At 48.1% G+C, this 20871-nt stretch overlaps 1 protein-coding gene across 4 annotated transcripts in view; it reads right to left on the reverse strand.

Annotated features, from left to right (window-relative positions):
* Window positions 1-20871, reverse strand: part of sh3pxd2aa (SH3 and PX domains 2Aa) — a 97851-nt gene that overhangs the window by 44705 nt on the left and 32275 nt on the right. For all 4 annotated transcript variants that reach the window (XM_085355234.1, XM_085355233.1, XM_085355232.1 and 1 more), the window contains exons 3-6: window positions 20347-20422; window positions 18488-18564; window positions 16729-16820; window positions 1423-1448 (exon numbers count right to left, since the gene is read on the reverse strand). In XM_085355234.1, the coding sequence (XP_085211360.1) occupies window positions 1423-1448; window positions 16729-16820; window positions 18488-18564; window positions 20347-20422 (271 nt within the window). The remainder of the gene's footprint in view (window positions 1-1422; window positions 1449-16728; window positions 16821-18487; window positions 18565-20346; window positions 20423-20871) is intronic.

Consider the following 20871-nt stretch of genomic DNA (forward strand, 5'->3'; position numbering starts at 1 on the left):
ATAGTGAACGGTTTGAACACTCGACAGCTAAACGGTTTAATCAGCTTTGCGTAACTCACCACCTCTGCGTGTAAACTCTGACATGTTTGGTATATAAGGACTCGAACTGGTTCTGCCATTTCCAGGTCTCTGCCAGAACCAAACCACAGAAGAAGTGTGTTGCCTTTCCTTCGTTAACAGATACTGTTCCTTTACTTTGCACTTACTGAAATGTTTCAGACGTTTTGTAATCTCTCTGAAATTTAAAGTAGAAGTTCAGACACCCTGTTGCAACACTGACTGACTTCATGATACTTGAGGTCGTGCTGCAGCAGAGACGAGTGGGTCAGTGGGCTGCCGTCCAACCGGGCAGCATCCCAAAGACTACGTCGGCAGACGCGGATGTTACAGGAGCCGCCTGCCTCAGAGCCTGCAGTGAAAAATCACAAGCTGCTTTTCCGCAGAAGCAATCAGCCTCCGAGAAATCAAATCACTGCGAGGTACGTGGACGTAACTGAATAATAACCCGTCTCTCGCAGCTCTGTGCTTTCAGGCCAAAAATAAACTCACGATCATTTGCCAGAGTGTTCTTCTCAGAGGAAAGCACATATCACAACCTTCAAGCTGCTTGGAAATCAAGACATCAAGTAGGCCAAGAGAACCATAGTCTCCGATATCCACAGCCTACTTCCTGCATTTTCCCTTCAATAATTCATAAGGAGGCATTTCTACAGCCTTAAACATGCAGGGTTCCCATAGATGAGGGACTCACATGTACCAGTCTTTTGTTAAGCAGCTATTCTGTAGCTAATACCTTCTTAATGAGGCTAAAGCTCGTTCACAGTCACGGTTTTACAGTCAGATGGTTGTTTTCTGCTTATTAGCCCAGCCATGACATTTATTACTGAATGCTATTAACCTTATTCTGTTACAACCATGTGTGACAGCCAATGATCAGGTTGATCTCCGTACCTTCAGACGCACCTGTGCTGACAAAGACACATCCCTTCATCTTCATGTTGAATTATTAAGGAAACTAGACGTGTGTCACCCAGAATGCTTTGCCTGCCACTTCGACTGAAGACTCGGGGAAACAATCCAGTCGTTCTGATCGCATCAGATCTCTAACGACTTTATTCTGACGTGCCAAAAAGCTACTAGATATTTCTGAACCCCACCCTGGGCTGTGAGGCAAATCTGCAGCCAGAAGGAAACAGCCTGACAGCTGTTTGAACCCAGCCCAAAGCACAGAGCGGGGCTAGTTTACAAACCACACACTGACATCACATGAGCGGCAGACAATCCGCAGTCCTGTTTAAGACTCGTACGTGACACAACCCCCCCCACCCCCCTGGATGTGGATCTCAAGGAGCAACAAGTGGAAAGAGAAGGAAGGTTAAAGTCAACTTTAGGAAGAGCTATGAAGAAAAACGTTGGACTTACCCGACTTGCGCTTGGAGCCATAGTCCCTGAGAGAGAAGCAACACAAGAGGGACATGGTTAGTGATCGGGCAGCTCGGGCCACAGCACGGCACACGGTCACCACATGTGTATCTGCAGAAGCTGGCGGCAGCACTCATGCACGGACGCACGCATGCAATCTGCTGTAGCGCGCTAACGAACGCGTGTGTTCGAGGGCGAGAGAGCGCGAGACAGAGCGAAGGATGGAGAGAGAGGGAGGGACGACTTTGGCCAGCTGCCTGCACTCCCCGCAACAGACACAAATCAGTCATGTGACTCCAAAGCGGCACCACCATCCTCCTCCTCCTCATCCTCCTCCTCGTCCTCCCTGTCAGAGAAGGAGGAGACCTCTCCCCACTTTTCAAAGCAGGAGGATCAGTTGAAGATGCCTTGCTTAAAGGACTCTAATGGGATTATGCGACAAGCCTAAGCTATAAATCGGCAGTCACAGATTTGTATGCGAGGTTCGCCGAGCAGAGCGCGTCTGCTTCTGTCCTTAATCAATAGCGACTTTTGGACTGAGGCAGCGTGGTGATTGGGTGAAAACAGACAGATGAAGGCAGAATGAGCTATTTATAGAAACACAGGCCTGATCAAAACCTGTCCATCCACGCTTCCCATCACCCCTCCTTTCCTTCCTTCCTTCCTCCCAGGCTTCTTTTTCTTTTTTGTTAGAATTCCAACTTTTGCTGAGGACAAATAAAACCCTCATCTACTCTCAAATTCAGCCACGTCATCCCTGCTACAGTTCAGCTGGAAATCAAAGACAGGCAGTAGAACTACTGCATGGTGCTGCAGCAAAGAGACGAATCCCACTAAAACCTGCGCTGAAGTATCAGCTGACAGAAAACCACAAAGCTGACTTATACCTGCGCCTGGTCTAACCATGTTCAGGGTTATTAAAGTAAAAAGCATTTTAAGAAATAAATAAATGAAAAGTAGGACTGAACAAAGACAAACTTATGCACTGCATTCATTATTTCATAAACAAGTAACTCAGCAGTGCCTGCAGCAGACAGGAGCCAAAGCTTTGAGTGTTTTTGGAGCGTTGGTAAGTAAGTAGAATTTATTTATTAAGCGCTTTTCACAGACAGTCACAAAGTGCTTTACTTTGAGTTTCCTTGAAACTCTTCAAGGAATTTTAAGAAGTTTCATCAATTTGTGTTGCATGTTTAATCATGCAGCCCAGCGCTCCCCAACCTTTGTTGCTCCACCGACGGTTTAATGTCAGACAATATTTTCATGGACCGGCCTTTAAGGTGTCGCGGATAAATACAACAAAATAAAATGATACGACCGAGACAGAAACTGTGGTATTCTGTAAATATAATATAAACATGAAATCAATGTGTAACTGTGTAACTTTATTAGCAGCGTCCTCCTGAAATGCACCAACAACACTGAGAGTAACATCCTCCTCTCTGGCTCTCTGATCGCTATGGTAACGCATAAACATTTCTTTCAAAATAAGACACACAACTACAACACGGGAAAAGACCCGGGGAAACAGAGTTAACAATAAAAACCCTGAAAACCATAAATTGCACACCTGAGCATCAGCTCTGGCGGACCGGAACCAAACCACTCATGGCCCGGGCCGTGAGTGGTTTGGTTCCGGGCCATGGTTGGTTTGGATCCGGGCCGTGAGTCGCTTGGTTCCGGTCCGTGAGCCGTTTGGTTCCGGGCCATGGTTGGTTTGGTTCCGGTCCGTGAGTCGCTTGGTTCCGGGCCGTGAGTCGCTTGGTTCCGGGCCGTGAGTCGCTTGGTTCCGGGCCATGGTTGGTTTGGTTCCGGTCCGTGAGTCGTTTGGTTCCGGGCCGTGAGTCGCTTGGTTCCGGGCCATGGTTGGTTTGGTTCCGGTCCGTGAGCCGTTTGGTTCCGGGCCGTGAGTCGTTTGGTTCCGGGCCGTGAGCAGTTTGGTTCCGGGCCGTGGTTGGTTTGGTTCCGGGCCGTGAGTCGCTTGGTTCCGGGCCGTGAGCCGTTTGGTTCCGGGCCGTGAGTCGTTTGGTTCCGGGCCGTGAGTCGTTTGGTTCCGGGCCGTGAGCAGTTTGGTTCCGGGCCGTGGTTCGGGGCTTGGGGACGGCTGATTTAGGCACCTCGTGTGAGGCTCTTTAGTAAGCAGCTAATGTCCAGCAGATTTCTTCTGTCCATAAAAACTCTTCGGCACCTACAAACCAAGTCTCACCAAGTTTTGGCCAACTTGGCTCAAGAGCTGGTGTTTACCCCACTGGTGCCAAACCAGTGACTCAAAGCAGCGTTTTCACTCATCAGGTGAGACGACGTTTGCTTATGTTACAACACGTTGTGTTCACAGACACACAGCTCAACTGAACCTTGATTACAGCTCAAGAAGTCTTGAAGTCATAACCGTCACTGCACTGGACCATCTTCCAGTATTGACCAGTATACGGCGCTCAGCTGGTGCAGATTTTGGTCCCAGTATGTTGTGCATAAGTGCATGTGGGCACATGTGTGGTCTTTACATGTATGCACACACAAATGAACGACTCTCAGGTTCAGCTGCAGCTCTGAGATGTCCTTTACTTGGACAGGTGGCGTGGGCGGTCCCTGTGACACTTCATTAATGAGGGGCTTCATCTGGTCATGTAGCACGGCTGATTACACTGACGAGGGCAGAAGCAGCCCGGGGCAGGGGGGCCGGTGTGGCCGGCGGTGGAGGCGATGCCCGTCACTGCACGAGGTTAATGAGCACCTTCTCTCGGCTGCACTCGGGTCCCGGCTGGACACATCAGGCACAAACGCCTGGTTGAAGAAGCAGCTCCTGATTCGTCGTGTCACTGCGCTCTCTTCTCTCCATCCCTTCCTCCAGTCCCCTGTGATCTGATGAGCTGTATCTGCCTCTTTGTGACCGCCCGCAGCACATGAATAAAGCCTTTATCTCCACCAAGATCGCTGCGTGCTAGCAACCAGAATATGCTTCATTGTCACCAAAGTGGGACACAGAGTGAGCAAGGACTTGACCCCTCATCTCATCCCATCCATCTCGGGCTACACGGGACACACGACCTCTAAAACACGGGGAGCGGATATCGTTTCTGCCAGTGGCCAACCAGTTAGAGTGTCTGGATGGGTCTAAGTGGAAAGTATGCCTCGGAATGACCGAGCCTCAGTGCGGGCAGGATATCTGCCAAGATGTTTGCCCTTTTCACTCAGGATTTTCCGTCGTGGCTTTGAAAGATGCCGATATCCTCTGTTGGGGTGCGAGGGAATGTTTTACATTTCCAGGGAATGTTAAGTGCAGTGTTCATATTTCCATATGCACGGTGCTCTTCTTTTAGCCACCTAATCTGCAGCGGTTTAAAATAACCTTTATTTTTATTCCCAAGTCTTACATCATTCTCACACATGCCCTGCAGCCCTGCAGCCATGCAGCCATGCACTTCTCTGGACGTTACTCAACAGAGGTGCACGTGAGAACGTAAATGTCTGATGCAGGGTTGGACGTTAAATGTTTTTAAGCCTCACAACATTGGAGTCAGGGTGAGGTTAACAGGTCTCCCTTTGTACTGAAAGGCCAAACTCACACAGGAACTGTGTGGCAAAATCCAAACGGCCCAGTATGTAAAAGGATCACCTTTCCATCAGCCACAAGCTTCATACACATGCTGGATGCCTGCTGGGTTAATTGAACAAGCTAACGGTAAATGATCTCCACCGAGTGGCAGCACAATAGCTGCAAGTGTGAGACCTGGAAATGGCTGGTTGTAACTTATGGAGGAGGTGAGGACAGGGCCAGTGAATGAGGGGTTTTCCTCGAGGAAAACAGCAGCAGAATGAAAAGTACTTTGCTTTAGCGAGCTCCCTGGGAGCCTGTTAAGCTATTCACGCTGTGCACGGTTCGAAAGGCAAATACAACCTTGAAACGCTCTAAACAACAAGTTCCAATCAGGAGAGAAGCTGCGACGTGAGCGAGTCCTGGTCCAGCTGTAGACGTTCGCACAGGCCTCTTAAACCATCAGATCCTAACAGAGTAACTGCTGACAGCATGTCTGTTCACAGCCGTCAAAATAAAGGTGAGCTGGTATCATGTGTGAGCTTTCAGACCTGCATGAAACAGCTCAACAGGCACATTACTCCAAATACAAACTGATTAGCACTACTGACACAGAGCAGTTAATTACAGCAGCAGAACATCAACTACTGTGAAGAGAGAGAGTCTGCAGCAGAATCAGAGAAAGAGTCTTTTTGGCTGAACAGCTAACATTTAACACTAAACCAGGACGTGCCAGCGGGAGCGCTGCTGGCTAGTTTTGCTTTATTTATCGAGGTATGGATCTGGAGGCATCTGTAAAGTGTTAGGCCACAAACGAGGGGAAGAGCACCAAGAGACGCTGGGAGAACAGAAACACAGGCTCCAGAGCTTAGCCAGTGACCAGAGTCCCGGGGCTGAAATCAAACACTTCCTGGAGCAGCCAGCTCTCTACTCACATCTACTGGAGGTGAGAAGAGGAGGAAGCAGGAGGTGAGAGGTCATGTGTAGAAGCAGTGCTGGGAGAAAATGCTCATCTGGTCCCTGTGACAGAGTTCACAGAGGTTGTTGATGAGCTTTCAGAGATTCTGTAACAAACTATCTGTGATGACAGATCATTGAGCGCACAGATGTTCACGGCGATCAGTCATGCATCATTAAAAATGGATGTTGTTTTGATAGCAGCGGTGTTTTCGCGACAGTCAAAATAAATGACGGCGTTCAGTGTGAAAGGTAAGCAGAGAGAGAACAGAAACATCAGCACACTGCCCAGAAGTCACAGGACAGCGCGAGCACTTCAGGGAACTTCTTATCATTTCCAGAGCTTTGAGCGCTCAGCATCGACTGTCGAAACAAAACAGACGTGTAAAAAACGCCGCGAGCCGTGTGGCACGCGGTCAGCTGACTGAGAGGTTCAGTCCAGGGTGAAAGATTTGCTGAATATTCGATTTTTTCCGCTCGAATTCTCAACAACAGGCTGGTTTCAGGGCGTTAAAGAAAACCATCATGACTAAAGTAGCTAAACAAATACTACGTCTTTAGCACCGCGACCTCGTGTTATGAAACGTACGAGCAGCTCCAGCGCAGTGAGGTCAGAGGTCACAGGTGCCTGGTATCTGCTTGTAAGTCTTGTCCTAAAGCTGCTGTTTGATTTTCAGCGGCTTCAGTTTACAAAAGAAACTTTTTAGTGGATGAGAAACGATGGATTTCCTAATTAGAGCGTATGAGTGGGGCTGGCAGATAGAGGGCTAATCGATGTGTTTACCACTATTAGCATAATGGATGCGACTTAATGATTCTCATTGGCCTCCTGCTAGGCTGCCCTGCACCACCAGTAAATAAACACTTCCCCAGATTATCGCCTCAGCCCCTCGCTGCTTCCCTCCCCGCCGAGGTCATCGCTAAGCCTCGTCAAATCCAGACCTCAGCTCCAACCTCCCGCCCGTGAGCCCGCCTACTCTAAGCCCCCGAGGACCCCCTCATTACTCTCGGGGCCACAACAAGACTGAGGCTCACTCTGGGCATTAGCTGTCCAGATGGGTTTGGAGGAATCAATTAACCGCTTTGTACGCGGGAGCGCCGTCACACTTGGCGAGCACAGAAGAGATGCACGTAGTGGCATGGAGCAGGCAGCTGACGGCTCAAGCACTCAGTTTGGTTCCTCCTGATCCTCTCCACCGCACGCGTCTCAGTGACTTATCGGGAAAACAGCAAAATCATTTACTCAAAAGTGTTTCCTTTATTATCCGTCGATGAATTTTCCATCATTTTTTCCAAGTTGACACCATCTCATGTTTGATTTTGTCCTGTAACGTTACCATGTAATAATATGGTAAAAGCAGCAGACAGGTGAGGACTGCACATGGAAGAAAAATGAACGAGTGAATGAAATATGAGACTCGAGGTCAGTGTTTCAGCCTGAGGTTCACATGTTGGATCTTAAAAACCCCTCAACACGCTCTGCAGAGCGATTCAGCGCTCAGCCTCAGCAGCAAGCTCAGAAATCATGACCTGGATCATGAGGGTCAGAGGTCAGGGGTCGTCACAGGAACATCGAGCTGCTCGGACACGGCCTCGTCGCCTTCACCTTTAACATTTCTGTGTCCATCTCCTGAGACGGCACACACCTGTGATGCTAAGGACACGCCCACTTTATCATCGACTTGTGTTTAACATTTTCTGTGCGCCATCATTTCTGCTCAGGCTGCTTTCATTATTTATTTTATGATTCTGATGAATCACGATTCATAAGCAACGCCTGACGTTCACCAGCAGCACATTTTTACTTTTTGCTCACTTTCCCATATTTCAGTGACCACTGTGGGTTTGTGTGTCCACCCAGGGCTTCACAGAATTCAGTTATTGAATGAAGTTTAAATGGAAACCTGTACCAACAGCTCTTTGTGATTCAGGCTGGACTGCAGAATCATTTTAATCTGGAGATGAGCTCAGCCTGTGACTCCGGACGTTCCTCTGAGGGAACAGAGACCGACCTTTTAACCCCGCTGACCTCAATAAAAGAAGAATGTCATGAACATGGTGTGAACCAGCATGTTGGATGTGAGGCTGTCTCCTGTCGGTGATAGAGCCGACCTTCTGCGTTACACCAACATGTCATCGCCCACAACTATTCCCAACGAGCCCCATCACCAGGGGTAACGCTGCCGCTTAAGCAGCCCCCTGTTGGGAGCCCGAAAACTGACCAATCACACGAGTTCATGCCTTATCCAGCAATAATCTGATAATCTTGCAGCATCTCTTCCCCGCCAGACACAAGCCAAGGTCAAAGCCTATTGGTATTCACAGAGAGGGCTGCGAGGGGCACGATGATCGATGACAGCATCACCACGGCCTATAGGAGGGCGGCGGGCGATGCCTTCACCGTGGCTCAAATACAGCATGCGCATAATAACAGAGTGATTTGTCAACGTTATGGTCCGCAGAGGACGGATTCTCCATTTAAGCTGATAGTTATACGATTACCAACCGTGAGCCCCGACAGATAAAACAAATCGCTGCCCGCGGCCATGCAAATTGACTCGATAAAAATGCAAGATCTGCGAGAAAAACGCCAAGTAAGAGAAGAGGAAATAAAATATGTCTCAGAAAAAAGGGGAAAACAGACGGAGAGGAGGGCAGGAAGCTTTGGCCGGCCGAGAAATTCCACACGGTGGAAATATATCTCACACAGAGAGAGGCTCGGCTACGAGGCCAGACGCTCGATACGTTTATACATGAAGCCCGGGGAGGCGTGGGCTCCACCGGGTGGGTTTGTGATGCAGAGTACGCCACCGTGTGGCCAGTTTTTAGGGAGTAGTGAACGACTCTGAGATTACTGTCCTAAAGGCCGCTCACACATTTAAACACTAAACCAAAAGTGACGTCAGCCCTGCCGGCGCTCAAACCGCCACGATCTACAGCATCAGGGCTCCTCAGGTGGACTCTTCTGTTCTTCGTGACTCTGAGCTGAGCTGTAGTGCAAAAACTTTCCTGTCACATGAAGAAAAATCTGATTTTCTACCTCAGTAATCATCATTTAGCATCGTTAGCACACAGACTGGAAACCAGAGCAGAGGCGTCAGTCTGATGTTCGGAGGAGTTAAGCCGTTGCCTGTGTGTGAAAAACGTGTAGTTGTAAAAATGATGTGTTGGAGACATAAAAGCTCCAAAGACAAAGCCTTTGCTTTGATATCGGGCTTTTGCATCACAGGAGAGAAACATGTTTGCGGTTTTCTCTTTCAGGGCATTTCGACGCATCAAAAAGCAAACAAAAAAGAAGAGCGGCGATCCAACTAAAGCTCCATTAAAACTTCATTTATTATGAAGGCTGCCGGACTTCAAAAAGGAGCAGCTGATGATTGCAGGAGAGTGACATCAGCTCAGAGTGACCGCGCTGCAGTACGCTCCTCTGCAGGCAGGGGTCGACGTTGCTTAGACGCTCACACGCGGAGAGCGTGACGGCGGGCTTCGCTCGGGGTCTCCGCTCTTTTTGGAGCTTTGATTGATGGCGCTGGTTCCTGCGCCGCCCTGCCAGGCATGCGGCTCCTTTTCTAATCAGATCACAGGATTCCATCTTTCATAGCAGAAGCACAACGACTACAGTTAAGGCAATGAGCTTTTATGAAGGACCAATAAAGAATAAGACGTCACGAGCGGATCCATAACGTCCCTCCTTCCTCCTTTCTGACCTGCTCTCCTCCTCCCCCCGAGGGACATCCCCCTTTCCTTTCCTGCTCTCCTTCCTCATTTTCCAGGAAATGATAAAGTGCACACATTTCATCACCAGGGTAGCTTCAGCTGCCGCGGCCCGCTCTATTCATCACACTCTCGTGCAGTCAGGCCCTCCCAAAGCTATTACGGTAGGAAGCTCCCTCCCCCGGCTGACAGCGCCCAGCGAGTAAGTGTGCGAGTGCTCGTGAGTCAGACGCTGCATCTGGGTGAACGAGTGCATCCGTGAAGGGTGACGGCGGGAAAGAAACCGAGCCGAGAGCAGACGAGAGGCGCGCTGACGTAGCTGCAAACGTGCAGGAAATTCAGCCGTGGAGAAGAAAACCCTCTCTGATGATGCTGCGTGTCTTTTTGTGTGAGGTGCACGAGGTCACCGTTTCTGGCACGGATCAATAAATACGCACGCTCAGCTGACCGCTCCTCGCCACTCTGACACACTTTAACCCCCGTCGACCCTGATACTGAAGCAGCTTATCCATCACGGGTGAGTGAGCACATCGCCTGCCTGCTGCTCACAGCAGACGGGACACTGGGAGGACGAGAGGACGGAGACGCATGCTTCCTGGATGGCAGAAAGACTGCAGGACGAGGACACAGCTCTGCTTAAACATAAACATGGTTTCGGATCCATCCATTAATCTGCTTTCTGCTACCCACCCAGGACATGGGAGCAGAGATGTCCACACCTCGCTCTCCCCAGTCACCTCCTCCAGGTCTGAGATTCATGTCCTGGATCTGTCCTCTGGTCTCCTTCCAGTAAACTGACAGCTCCGCCTCTCTGGTTACTGCAACAGGCCAGCGTGGCATCCATCTCTGCCGTCACTTGAGAACAAGACCTGAACATACTACACCTCCATCACTCGGGACGCGATTCCTCTCCCAGAGTGGGCACTCCACCCTGCACCCAGCTGAGATTCCTTCTCATCTGCGTCGCTTCAAACAGACCAGTGAACGACCTCGACGCAAGCTAACGAACCAACACGATCCACAAGACCGCCGACACTCTGGACCCTCGGCCACGTCTAGAGATATCGTCCAAACTTCTTCAAAGCCCCTCACAGGATGCTGTCACTCAGTATCTGAGCAGTTTTCATCATGATGCTCCAAACCTGTCGGCCCATATGTGATCGAAAACCTGACAAACTCGCTCAGATACACAGTGTCTACCAAACAGGTCCAGCAGCACAGAAGTCTAATAATCAGCTCCAAGCTCAGTCTGATCAAAAGTATTCTGATGATGAGCGAAACATCAGGTCCTTTCATCAGTGTTGGGGAACAGTTCCCCACAGCGGGGCCCGTGCACCCGTCAGCTTCCCTTCCTCGTTCTTTTCTCTGCGGCTGGAAGTTGATGAGAAACTGTCGTCATTCACTTTCTTTCCAATTAGCACTCGGGTACCAAATTATGTCGACTCATCAAAACACCGCCTCGTTACGCGGGGTGAGAGGAAAAGTGGGGAAGGAGATAAACACACGTGCGGGCGTTCAGAGTGTTCAGAGATTAGTGGCGCCTTCTGGCAGCGTGTCGAGCATTTTAAGAAGCACCAGGCAGCGAGGACGTCTGCACGCCAACCGTATTTCACAGCTTGGATAAAAGCAGAGAGCAGCATCTACAACCAAGAGAGAGCGCCGTTATACAGTTTCCTGTGACATCACAGAATTAGTCACCGCACTCACCTCCACAGCGAGGACATTTATAGCTACACTGACACATCTATATAACATGAAGTGCACTTATATTTGAATTTTATAGAAAATAAACTTTAGATCTCCAGTTCCATGGATGCTTCGCTTGTTTAGGTCAACATTTTCAGTAGTTATCCTATCACGCGCAAATTCTTGACAAAAGGCTAAAATAACTCTCGGCTGTAACGCTAACGCTCTCGTCAGCAGCCGGGGAAGCAGCGGTGCTGATGCTGTTCAGTGGAGAATCCTCCGCTTAATCCACATCAATATTTTAGGCCTATTAACAAACAGTTCAAGACCTCTCATATTTGGATTAAATAGGTCATGAAAAATGAAGCATCAAAGCTGGCTGGTCCAGTGATTTGAAACATTTAACATTTTTTGGCTACAATTTCTGAAATATTATAAAACTGCTCAAAAATTCTGCTTTAAAGAAATAAATGTGTGAAAGTGACAGGAAGTAGACGAGCAGACTAAAGTCTGGACAAACTCAAAGCCTTTTCGGTCCTGTTGTTGTTTTTGTGGGAGTGATCAGAGGAAAGCCGAACTGAGCAATAACACAACAAACAGATGATTCAGATTCCTCCGAGCAGCCATCGTTGACCTTCACCGCAGGTTTGCAGTGTCTGAAATCTGACCATCACCACAGGAGCCAATAGTTACTGTGGGCTTTCCTGCACTCTCTGCTGTAATGAGCTGGTTTTGCAAACCGCTCAGGTACTGCTGGAATCCATTTCATAGCGAGAAGCAACAGCCCATCTTTAACTTAAGACATGAAGGTCCCAAAAAACTCAACGACTTTAAATGTTTCTTCAAGTTCAGCTGCAAAAAGCATCAAACCCTTCATTACATCGTCTCAGCTGCTGCTAGGAAACCACTACTGTACACACCTGTAGGACCTGCTCAGGTATCACACCTGAACCTTCGACTCCTAAGAGCCCCAGTGTGAGAGTTTTAGTTGAGAGTGTTGGTGGTTTATTCCTGCTGCTTGTTATTTAATACTCGATAGTCTGCAGAGGTGCTACCATATAAAAATGGATGAGGCCACCTTGCTCCACCAGGCAGCCTCGCCTTCGATCAGCTGAGGATGTTTGGGTCCTGCTGGACTACAGATTGGCAGAAAAGTTGCCAACAGGTGCCCGGAAGTCCCAATTTTAAACGTATGTGTTTAAATTAGTTTGAAAACCTTTAAAATGTGACTTTATGTCCCAGAGTCTGTGACTCCTGTTGAACAGATCTGAAATAACCAGACGGTACTTTTGTGTCATGCAGTGAGTCACTGTATCCCTACACATTCGTATTTACAGGCAGGCAGGGGGCAGGTACAAAGAAATATCCACTAGTAAAGCGCTGCCCCCTGCTGGTGAGGTTTCCGTTTAATTCTGCAGATGGTTCCTTGGAAAACGGCTGGAAAAGCTCCGGGCGACGACAGAGTGAAGCAGGCAGTGAAAACAAAGAGTGTCCAAAGCTGATCTAAAAACCTGACTCGTGAAAGTGCACACACACACACACACACACGCACACGCACGCACACACACACACGCACACACACACACGCACGCGCACACACGCACGCACACACGCACGCGCGCACGCGCACGCACGCACAGCAGGGTGTGTTCACACGGCTGCTCGGCCGCCTTTCTTCTTCTTCCACAGCACTCACTGTGGCACACAAACACACACATCCAATCATGGCTTGGAATCAATGGCCGCTCTGGTTGCCAAACACCCCCTCCCCCCATGGTTTATTTTCATTTAGCAGATGCATTATGGGTAGGGAATGAAAGGAGCCCATCCAATTTAGCCGAGACACAAGTCGAGTGGTCTGGATCACGACGTCTAACTAACCGAGCAGAGCTATTTGTTAAAGCAGACGGCGGGCGCTTCACCCTCCTGAGTATTTCCTCCTGTTATTAAGGCGGCGCGAGCGCCTGCAGGGACACCGAGCAGCCAGGAGAGGTTGGAGCTCCATTTGATCCAAATCTACCCGAAGTGCAGCGCTTACTCACATCCTGCGAGCTCCGTCGTTCCACAGCCACATTCAAGAAATTTCATGCATAAACCTTAAATGAGCGTGTGTTTCCATTTAGATTCACTTATGATTTATAGCTGGTTTCAATCTGAGCGTGATCAATGAATATAAATGAGACTTTGCTTTTTTCACTGGAAAATGAGTTCAAATGTGGGTTTCGTTGCCCTGACGCTGGGCACATTGATTGTTTTTAAATATTAATGTATTGATTTGGCTTTCTTCTTATGAAATACCCAAATTAAATGGTTACTTATAAATAAATGGTAAATGGCCTGTATTTATATAGCGCTTTACTAGTCCCTAAGGACCCCAAAGCGCTTTACATATCCAGTCATCCACCCATTCACACACACCCATTCACACACTGGTGATGAAGCTACATTGTAGCCACAGCCACCCTGGGGCGCACTGACAGAGGCGAGGCTGCCGGACACTGGCGCCACCGGGCCCTCTGACCACCACCAGTAGGCAACGGGTGAAGTGTCTTGCCCAAGGACACAACGACCGAGACTGACCAAGCCGGGGCTCGAACCGGCAACCTTCCGATTACAAGGCAAACTCCCAACTCTTGAGCCACGATCGCCCCGAATTGGCAAAAGGCAGGGAGATTAGAAAGAGAGCCCTCTGTAAGGATGAACAGCTGGTTGTTACAATTAAATTCCCCTTTAACTTCATCTTGTGATGAAATAAAAGGGAAACTGTGCTGCGATGTTCTTCTCTGATGGGAAATGCATTTCCTTTTAATTTACAGCTGTGAAAGCAGGAAAGAAAAGTGCTTTTCAGATTTTTGTCCTAGCTACGCTTCCTGTAAACACAGAGCTGCCATAAAAATCACATTTTCATTTTAAAGTCCAACCAAATCTCCATGCAGAGCAACAAAGCAGGTGTTTCTTTCTTTTATCCTCAGCTCTAACAGCCATGTGGCTTTTTTAAAAGACATCACTGACCATGTTGGAGGAGGCTGGACTGCTATGCTATTAGCTAGCTCCAATAATAATAACAAATCCTGTTAATTAGTGTTCTGTAACATCCAATTCAAATCCTTGAATTTCACTCACCAATACTGAAGCACAGGTTTCTGTAAAGGTCTGTCACTATAGTAACCTCGCAGCAGCCATATTATTGGTCACATGGTGTTATTAAAATGCTCCAAAAGGCTCCAACAGCACAAACACGTGAACTGGTCCAGTTCAGGGACCCAGTTAGCTGAGGTGTAGCTTAGCAGAGAGCTAGCAGCTACACCTGTCACTCAGTGGGACTACAACAACTTTAAGTCTTAACAAAATACAGACAAGTTAGTCAAAATAATAAACATAATCATCTATATGGTTGCTATGAAGGGGGAAATCTATACATGGAGTCTATGAAGACTGACTCACTTTTAGAGCTGACCTCCAAGTGGCCACTGGAGGAACTGCAGCTGTTCACCCCTGCTGCTCGTCTGACTGTAGCTCTGCTCAGTGGCAGCAGTAGGTTTGAAATGCACGCTACGTAAGCAAAGGTTTGCAGCACGCCTGTGCTCCCCTTAACCATGGCGTTCCTCAGGGGTCAACCTTTGTACCCCCGTTCATTCTGTGTGCACAGACTTTGCCTGGTGCTCTTTGTTAGTCGGTGTTTCGCACATCCTTGAAAGTCCTTTAACAACTTTCATGCGCTGCTTCTTGTTTTGGCATCCGTTCAGTTTCAGACGAGCTAAATTAAGTATTCAAAGTAATTCTGCATACCGCTGTGTGTAACAGATGGAGGATAACAGGCTGCGTGTGATGAGGCCAGTGCTTGCACACATTATTGATGCTCCACATGTATGACTTCATCTCCCACATACTCTGGCAACAAGATTAATGGGATTTCTTAATGCACTGGGCATACAGGAGAGAGGAGGAGGAGCAGAAGTCAAATGAGAAAAACGGGAGAGATGAGAACGCAGGTGTGACAGAGTGTGGACGGCGAGGGGACCAAAGCTGAGCGAAGAACGACTGTGTCGGCGCCGTTGTTTGTAACCTTGAGCCGTCTCGTCAATTAAGCACACTTGAATTTACGAGGGTGAGTTAGACACAAAGAGTTAGAGGAGGAGGAGGAAAATGAGCGAGGAGAGACGCTCCGTTACTGGCAAACACAGGAAAGCAAGAGGTCAGTGAGCAAGGCGTGCAGAGAAGAGGAGCCTGGATGGAGCAGGAGCGGCACAGCTGTCTCAGTGCACACAGGAGCACATTACCAGTGAATACTGTGATACTGACATTTGAGGTTTGGAGAGGAGAGTGTTCTCTAATTAACAACTACCCAAAGGGGCCATCTCCTGCTATGAAACCAGTCATTCTCCTCCTCCCACACTCACATCCATCAACTGCTCTCCCTACAACAGCCCTCCCTCCCTCTCCGCCTGGCCTGCTAGGAGGTTTTAACGAACTCGGTGAGAAAGAGCCGAACTGGGAATAGACTAGAAAGCGAGAACAGAGAGAGGCAATGAGCTGAGCCAGTGAGTGCTGGGAGTACTGGAACATCTGAGCTGAACATTATCAATCAACACACGAGATTTACTCCGTCGTTTAGCATCATGTTTGCATGCAATGCAATTAGTGCCAGCAATTTACAGTGTCTGCATGCACGTGTGTGTGCGTGTGTGTGTACTGCATAGACTAATCCAGGCTGGAGGCAGAGCAAACAAGCTGCTTTTCCTGTGGCGGCGTCTCGGCTGTAAACCTGTGCAATCTAATCAACATGCTACGCTCAACTTCCTGTGTGGATTTGTAGTTTATTTGACCAAGAAACAGTAAAAACTTCCTGTTTCACACGAGTGTTTCTACGACAAACTACACGCTAATTAGCATGACCATCTAAATGATTTTAGCTTCCTTTGCCATGAAGTGTGTACAGTTAGCTACATGCTAATGCAGCGGATGGTTATCAAAATGTTGCTAATTAAACGACACATTTTCACTTTGCCAACAAAGTTAGTTATTCAGCTGCTTTAATAACACATTTAGCTTAGTGACAAACAATGGAATTGTCATACAGTAAAGCTAGCAAACAGTAGCTGATGTTAGCTACGCTCAGCTAACAGTGGCGCCACACATGACACCAGCTGGTCATGTGATTAAACCCCTGAAACATGGAGCAGCTGTGGATTTAAATGCTTTTACATTCGACTCTTCACCTTTGAGAGGAAGAGCGACACTTCAAGTTTCTATAATGCTGATGTCATAGCCCTCCTTTAAAAGTGATGCCAATCTAAGCCACACCCACTTTCACCTGGAAGGGTGTGTCAAGCTGATTCAGCTACAGAAATTAGCCAGCGGATTAGCCTATACAGAACCTGTGTGTGCGGTGTTTGTCCACAGTGTGCTTCACTCACTCCACGGGGGGGTTGACGTCCTCAGCCTTCGTCTCGAAGAAGCGCAGCACCTCTTCGCTCTGAGAAATCTGAGGAGGGAGTCGCACCAGCGCCTGCAGAGAGAGTGACAGTGAGCGCCTCTCTGAAGACGCTCCACAGTTTCATCCTCAGACTCTACCTGAGCTTGAAAATAAGTTTATTATATTAAACCATGACCTGTATGGAAACGATTAATGAAGAATCATACAGGAGAGACTTCAAAGCAAACCCTGATTCCTCCTTTCTCAGCTCTAAACGGGACAATAAATTACAAAACGCACATTATGTTGTATTCAGCAAGACTTGAAAACAGTGCTCGAGCTAATAAACTCATCAGAATAATGAGTAGAGTTAGAATCATCGGCATTCAGAGCCAGCGCCCCCTGCTGGTCAGTAGAGACACTGCAGGTCTAAGGCACCAGCTCTCAGACATACAGCAGATTGTTGGACTTCAATCTCTATAAAGCGGAAATATAGCAGAGTTATGTGCAGCTTGTATTTCTCCCACTGAGTGCTATAAATAAAAATAACATCAGTTTAAATTTAGATCTCTGTTTCTGGAGCAACTGTTTTATATTTACTCAATATAAGCTGAATGATGCAGACTACTGCATGTGTGTGCTTGGCTACACATCTGCAGAACACAAACACACAATCAATCACTGTTCATACACAGAAGCAGCCCGCAGTCAGAGACAGGATCACATGTCAGTCTAAATATCTATATTTAATGATGGGACTGGCTCCAGCTGCAGGAGTGACTCTCGTACAGCTCGGCGTGCTGGACCGTGAAATATACACAACATATGTACGGCGTAGGCTTTTTATTTAAATTGCCACAGTCTGAGCTGCCTTCATGTTTCATTCATCCGATCCTATATTATCCACAGTAGAGGCCACGTGCACCCGCAGCCGGCCGGGTTTCCACCCTGCAGGCTCCGGGGAGCCCATCCTTGGAGAATAATTTCTCTTCCTCTGTGTTTGCCTCATAAACAGGATGCAGGAAGTAAACAGTTCGGCGTGCTGGCTGAAAAACACCAGCTCGCTGTAGCAACTGTAAACACTGGAGCGCTTTAGGTTATTTGGATAATGAAAAGGCTTTTGTGTGAACCTTCGCCTGTGCTGAGCTGAGGACCAGCTTCACTTCACATGTGTGGAACTGCTTCTTAAACTAGTCCCAATTACTGAGCTAATGCTGTGGGTAACCCTGCCTGACACAGGCGAGGAATACTGCTGCATAATTATGCGTGAGACAAACATCAGAGCCTGAATCTCCCTTCTGCTCGTGCAGCTTTGAGCCAAGAGGAAGGAAGGAAGGAAGAGGGGGAGGGCACGATGGAGGATTAAAAAAACTAATAAGAGTGGGAACAGGAAGTGATAAGGAAAGTCACTCTGGAGCTGCAGGACTACAAACGCTCGTCGCTTTTATGTTGATTTTGTTGCTGGAAACAAAACCAGCAAACGAGGGGAGGAGGTCGTTAGCGAGATGGACTTTAAAATAATGGAGGTCAGTTTAACCCTGGAGAACCCACGGGGTCAAATTTAACCCCGTGGGTTGCCTAGAAAACCAATGGGGTCGGCTCTGACCCAGTGGGTTCTCCAGGGTTAAGGTGTGCAAGTTTTATGCACCCCCCCCCCCCCCCGAACAGCGTGTGAAAGACAGCACGGATCGTGACCCTTGACCCCTGACAGGCTCGGGGATGCCCCCCCACAGACAGACGAGAAGCTGAGGGACGTTTACTCTGCAGTAGTCATCGATGAAACGCAGCCGCTTCATGGCCACGTCTCGCACATGACTCCTCCGGAACAGGATTTTGCCTGGAAGGGGAGGAAAGGGGACAAAAAATAATAAGGATGGAGGTGACGGCCAACAGAGGAAAGGAGAGTAAATACTGGAGACATGCACAGCATCCCTAAAAATACACATTTAGCTGATTCTGCAGAGCAGCCAAAGCTTCCTGTAATACTCAGACCTGTCAGGAGATGTCAGTAATGAATGACATCTCAGGCCCACACTCCAGCTGTGTCACCCCCCCACCCCGGCAGGCCCGGGGTCGTGCACTCTGTTGTGTGAGGAACCCTGGAATTACTGTTTAAAGGGGAATCCTCCAGCACAGACTTTAGTCCCATTTTCCCCGTGAGTTACAAAAACAGTGCAACGTTGGAGCTGGAGCAGCACTAATGTGATGTTACAGCAACAACAGCAACGAGGCTTCAGTCAACACTGTGACGCACACACACACACACACACACACAGTAAAGAGAAGCAGACATTTTCAAATGCTAAATGCTGCATGAAGACATGCAGTGATACCAGAATATAAATGCAAAGATCATACAGTAACTTTCACTCAGTCGCACTTTTGTAAAGGATCCTTTTCAGTTGATCAGACAAATGAGCCAGAGGCCACAACAACATGACTGTTTCACTGCAGCCTGAAAAGTTTGACCTTAAACACCATCTAACTGCACATATTCTCTCTACAGAACCTGAAGCCTCCATGTTACCGTCTCTGGTCCTGTGCAGGTGTTTGAGCTTGAGCTGCCTCTGAGCCAACGAGGAGCTCAGCACACATTAAACAGCCGCTCACTGACCAATCGGCTCAGGGAAACAGCGTGATCATTAGAGAAGATCTCAGAGCTCAGTGTGGCGACAGGAGAATGGTTTGAAGCTAAGTGGACCTTATATGTTGAACGTATCCACAGTCCCTGCTGTGGGGCCGTGAGCCTCCTCTTGAATATAAACTAATTTAAACCCACTCACCGTGTGGGCTCCCAAACACTCTTGTTTTTACATTTATTTAATAATCTAATCTTTTTTGGCGCTTTTTGGCTTCCATACACAAAACAGTAGAAAAACTGCACGCCTGGTGATTTTTTTTTTTTATTGCCGAGCTCTGAAACTTAAACGTTGTCCTGCAACTTCAGACTGAAAGAGTCCATTAAGAGTCCGAGCTGAGCGTGCATCCGCAGACAGTCGGTTATGTTTGCATGTGGCGCCACTGGCTTTCTAGCAAAGTGGGAGGTTTGTGTTTGGTGGGTTTCTAGATTGGTTTTGTTTGTGAGTGTGAGGATGAGGAGGGTTGGGGGGGGCTATAAAGCTGATGCTGGGACCACGTGTTGGCCGCGGAGCTTAAACAGAGCGGTTACCAAAATAAACTGCTGTGAACACACAGAAGCCTTTTACTGCCTGAGCACACACAGAGCTGGAGAATCTACATGGAGGACACACACAGGCAGACACACACAGGCGGACACACACAGGCAGCATCGTGCCCACCGCTGCAGGTCACCATCAACCTGAATGTGACGGGTGTGTGTGCGTGTTGTCGATCTCTCACACACAGACACGCGAGCACAGCATAATCCAGTGATCACATTCATGCACGATCATAATGTGACTCAGACACTCTCCACATCCAAAAATGAACATCACACAGACGCACAGGCACGAAAACACAGCTGAGATTTGAAAGTCACAGATAATGCCTCATCAGCAGTAACACACACACACACACACAGACGCCCTGCGAGTGCCAGTCATACATTATTAATATGGGAGCCTGTTCAGATAACGAGAGCTCAGGAGCAGGCTATCACCTGGGAGAAATGGGATGATCCTCTTCTTCGGGTCTTTTTGCCCTCCCTCAATTGGGAACTTGTCGAGTATCTGCATCTGTGGAAACACGAGGAGAGGAAACGGCTTTAGTTTTATGTTCGGCTCAGCTTCACGTTTTAGGAATCATCTGCGTCTCTCCTGGGCGCGAGATAAGAAAGATCGATATCAATCTCGTGTGTCATGTCGAGTATAAACCTGAAGCCGGGAGGCAATTAGCTTAGCATAAACACAGCTAGCCAAGCTCTTTAGCTCAAATATATTCCTGAGAGCAGCTTCAGAGATCATTTTCACCGACACTGAGAAAAACCAAAGATAAACGACCCTGCATGAAATCATTCCAGGATGGCATTCCTTAAAAGCAAAACGTCTTAGACGTCAGCTTGTGTGCACGTTACTTTTTTGGCTCTAGTTATAGAGACATAAACTGTTTCCTTATTTGTGAGCAACATTCAAAAATGTTTGACTGTCATTAATTATTTATATAGAAAAATGGGTTAGGCTCAGCC

The sequence above is a fragment of the Diplotaxodon limnothrissa genome, linkage group LG6 (genome assembly GCF_057381915.1).
Source record: "Diplotaxodon limnothrissa isolate DT_005_m linkage group LG6, D_limnothrissa_male_GT1.1, whole genome shotgun sequence".
In the NCBI taxonomy this organism is placed as follows: Eukaryota; Metazoa; Chordata; class Actinopteri; order Cichliformes; family Cichlidae; genus Diplotaxodon; species Diplotaxodon limnothrissa.